Source organism: Hippocampus comes, unplaced genomic scaffold, assembly GCF_001891065.2.
Source record: "Hippocampus comes isolate QL1 unplaced genomic scaffold, H_comes_QL1_v1.1 scaffold146, whole genome shotgun sequence".
NCBI lineage: Eukaryota > Metazoa > Chordata > Actinopteri > Syngnathiformes > Syngnathidae > Hippocampus > Hippocampus comes.
The window spans coordinates 326,051-330,145 of NW_017806156.1; the positions used below are offsets into that span (position 1 = coordinate 326,051).

Genomic DNA, 4,095 nt, shown 5'->3' on the forward strand with positions numbered 1-4,095 from the left:
GACATCTACATTATCGGCCTTCCGATAACAGGTATGCTGCTGTTTGGTGTTAGCAGTTTCCTGATCGCAAAATTCAACTGACGGGAGCGGCTCTATTGGAAGTGAAGAGGCTGCCGGTCTAAGGATGGCATAGTGCGGATGTCCAACACTCAGACTCAGACTGTGCTCAACCATAAACTGTTGCGGTTTTGGAGCGTCTCTGCAAAATGGTCAAGAACTTGGAGAAACTGGAATCCGTGCTCAAATACTGACAGAAATCACGGATTTGGCTGATCGACACCACTAAAGAGACATAAGCCACGGACTCAAGGCTGTCTTAAATTCTTGGGCAGCCTGCTACCAAAACAACATCTGCTATCTCGACCTTCCCCTGATGAAAGTATGCACGGAAGCTAGTCCCCCACCATCACCCCCTCCCTCATACACTCCCTTGTATCACCGTCTTCATTGTTTATGTCTTGTGACCTGTTGTAACTGTCACATGCTTGTGCAGGAGTTTTTTGCCTAACTCAAATTATCCTCAAAATGAGGATAGTTCGTGGGTGTCTTGAAAGGCGCTTATAAATAAAATGTATTTTTATTATTATTATTATTATTGTATTCACAGTACAGTGAGTGGACATACTGTGTTGCTTAGTGGCCTACATTACTTCTGGACAATACTGTGCTCCCGGAATGACCTATTGTTCTGAACACATGAGTGCTTTCACATTTTCATAGAGGATATAACAGTTGGACACGATGGCCAGATATCATGAGTACCTCTTCCTGGATGGGGTTGGCTTCAACTTGCAGAAACGATGGTAACATCATTAGCCAAAGAGGTATTACTGAGGTTCCTGGCCAACGGGGGGTAATTTTACTCTTGGTGCGGCCATGGGTTTGGAGGGGCTTGTCCACTCATGCTGTCCTTGGGTCTTACAACACCCTATTGCTCCTCACCTTCCTAGAGGAGCTAAGAGACACCCTCCTGGGCCCGTAAATCCCATTTATGTGATCATTTGGGACAATGTCCACTTCCACAGAACAAACCAAATCAGACAGCGGTTCACCACCAACAGTAATCAGTTTTTAAATGTGTGTCTGCATCCCTACTTCTCTTTCCTGAACCCGAGAGAGGAGTTCTTCTCATTGTGGAGATGGAAGGTTTTTGACAGACAACCATACACTGGAGAGAAGCTCCAAAGGGCAATGGAGGTGGCCTGTGTTGACATCCCAATGGATCCCTTCCAAGGATGGATTCGCCATTCCAGAGCGTTTTTTGTGTGGTGCCTGGCAAGAGAGAATATAGCCTGCGATGTGGATGAGGTGATGTGGCCCGGTGCAGCTCAGCGACATGATGCCGCACAGTGATTGTGGTGCGAATAAAGTTAAAAAAATAAAATAAAATAAAAAAAATAAAAATCACACCCTCAACATGTTTTCAGTTTTGAGTTGTTATAGTAGTGTACATGCAGTATTTTCTATCGATTTTTACTCGTCGTAGGAAACTCAGAAATCTACAGAGATATTAAGATCTGCTACTGTAAAGGTTCTAAAAATATGCATTGGCAGTTATGAAACAAAGAACCTTCTCACAAATTGACCATTGTGTTTTCAATTGTTTTGCTGTAGTGTTCAATGATGTGTATCGTGTTTACATTTTTGAAAGCTTGAGTTTTGAAGTGAGCTGTGTTTGTGTTTATGTAGCTTTAGAAAAGGGTGTTGTGACATTGGGGAACATGGAGGGAACTTTTGTGAAATGTGTTTTAGCATTTGAGAAAAACTGTAAAACAAGCTCAACTGACGATGTTTTCTCATTTTTCTCCAAAAATATTCAAATGGCATGTTTAGCACATTTTAATCATCCGCAACCGATGTACAGTACATGCGGGAATTAAGTAAATCCAAAGGAGCCAAATGAAAATTTCCCCTCACTCTTTATTTAATCCAATTAAAGATAAAATTACTACTTTACCAGGTTCATTTTGTGTCTCCCTCCTTCTGCGACATGCCAGACACGGGTGTTTCTCAAAGAATGTGCATGTTTCCGTGCGTGATCCCATGTGTACTCTTGCAACATGAACAACAACATTTGGGCGATGGGCCACAATTCTTTTGGTGTCCATTTTTAGGTAGACCCATTTTTTTTTTTTTTTTCATTCTGTCAATGGTACTCTGTGCTGAGCCACAAATCGTTCACAGCAGCAGTGGCCTCCTGCAACTTGCTGATATTGAAGTTTGTTGGATGTGGACGTGTTACTCCCAAACCCACCAAAGAACTAACAGACCCTTCTTTTCCCCTACCTCGCTGATGTTTCGCTTCCTACTCATTTTTGAGGCCGTTGTCATGATTGACACCTCATGCAACCTCGGTATTACTCATGGCTAATTTCTTCTAATTTTCCTGCTTCAAATTGACCATATATGGTTAATTAGGATGGGATCCACATGCAAACTTTCCCAAATGCAAGTCTAATTAAGGGAACATGTCATACAGGTGTGTGTGCACACGGCTTGATCGGTCTGATTTTTATCGTTACGCCATCTTCAGCTGTTCAACATATGCCCAATTTTAGTTCGAATCCTGCACAATGTCTGATCCCTGAGCAGTTTTTAAATGAATTCTCAGAATAGCTGGTAATTTCAAGGAGACTGGGTACAATGATGGTGAAGCAGATTTTCTTTTTAACACACGACCTCCAGTATACAAATGAAATTCAAAATGGTGGTCTTTTGATTCATATCGTGTGGACTACTCTTCATCAGTTTTGTCTTAAAGGTATTTTTAGGCTGAGTGGGTTTAAAAGTTCTGTGAGCTAAGTGCACCATCGAAAACAAACACACCATAAAACGACATAAGTTGAAAACCCATTTAATTCCAGCATTTGATATAACCACATTATTTTTATTAATTACAAGATGTCCGTGCAGTATTTTTTTCAATCAAGCTCAGCTGATGAAAAGAACATTTGTTTTGAGTTTTTGGTGTAACATATTCACTTGTGTTGTCCAAGTTTTTTTCCCTCAAATAATTTGGATTTCAAGGCTTTATGACAGCAATTTCTTTTATACAGCAGCATACTGAGATATCAGAGATTTTAAATCATCTGAAGTCTTTTCCAGATGTAAATGCCATTGAGGTCATCAATAGGCATTAATTCCTCACTCTTCTTCATAGGCAACTCTTCTTAGCCTTGGGACTGCAAACATTTTCTGAAACACAGAACAAACACAAATTTTATGGTGTCAAATTCGTATGTTTTTTTTAATTCTAAATAATCGGGTTGATTTCAGAAGAGATTGTGATGATCCTTACTTTTTAATTTCTAAAAGGTGAATGCAAAGCTTTAAAAAAAAACAGCCTACATCCTTTACAGCAAAATGAAGACTTTAAAATCTCTCTGAAGGCTATCAGGGCTGTGAAATGAAAAAGAGAAAATCCGAGGAAAGTCAGGGAGGGTCTGGGGGGCGCACAACCCTAAAGTATAAGCCGGCTGTCTTGGGCCCAACCATATTCTGAGCATTTCCTGCAAAAATATAATTGGTCTCAATCAGTAAATATTTTACTAGTTTTGGTCTCCATTTTGCCACATAAAATACCTATTAAGTTTTCTCTTTTTACTTGTTGAAAATATTTTTTTCCTTTTCATGGCACCTTAACTGTGTCTGAACTAAGTCAACTCAGACACTGTTCCTGTGCCCTCCGTGAAATATCTAATAATTGCACATGTAATTCATCTCTTAATAATTATAAAATAAATAGAAGTAAAAAAAGAAAGCAATTTAATGAAATGTTTATAAAAGAAAACTTCAATAGGTCTCTCTCTCTCTCTCTCTCTCTCTCTTTACTTGTTGAAAATATTTTTTTCCTTTTCATGGCACCTTAACTGTGTCTGAACTAAGTCAACTCAGACACTGTTCCTGTGCCCTCCGTGAAATATCTAATAATTGCACATGTAATTCATCTCTTAATAATTATAAAATAAATAGAAGTAAAAAAAGAAAGCAATTTAATGAAATGTTTATAAAAGAAAACTTCAATAGGTCTCTCTCTCTCTCTCTCTCTCTCTCTCTCTCTCTCTCTCTCTCTCTCGCTCTCTCTCTCTCTCTCTG

The 4,095-nt window shown here is 39.3% G+C and overlaps 1 protein-coding gene and 1 long non-coding RNA gene across 2 annotated transcripts in view; one reads left to right on the top strand and one right to left on the bottom strand.

The window, feature by feature from the left end:
- The window catches only part of LOC109531045 (uncharacterized), a 9,437-nt gene continuing 5,342 nt past the window's right edge, over nucleotides 1–4,095 (top strand). The window contains exons 1-2 of the long non-coding RNA XR_002171107.1: nucleotides 1–544; nucleotides 1,701–1,706. This is a non-coding gene — a long non-coding RNA (uncharacterized LOC109531045). The remainder of the gene's footprint in view (nucleotides 545–1,700; nucleotides 1,707–4,095) is intronic.
- The window catches only part of ano10a (anoctamin 10a), a 108,176-nt gene continuing 106,774 nt past the window's right edge, over nucleotides 2,694–4,095 (bottom strand). Inside the window, exon 14 of the mRNA XM_019895057.1 lies at nucleotides 2,694–3,195. Coding sequence (XP_019750616.1) covers nucleotides 3,145–3,195 — 51 coding nt within the window. The 3' untranslated portion in view covers nucleotides 2,694–3,144. The remainder of the gene's footprint in view (nucleotides 3,196–4,095) is intronic.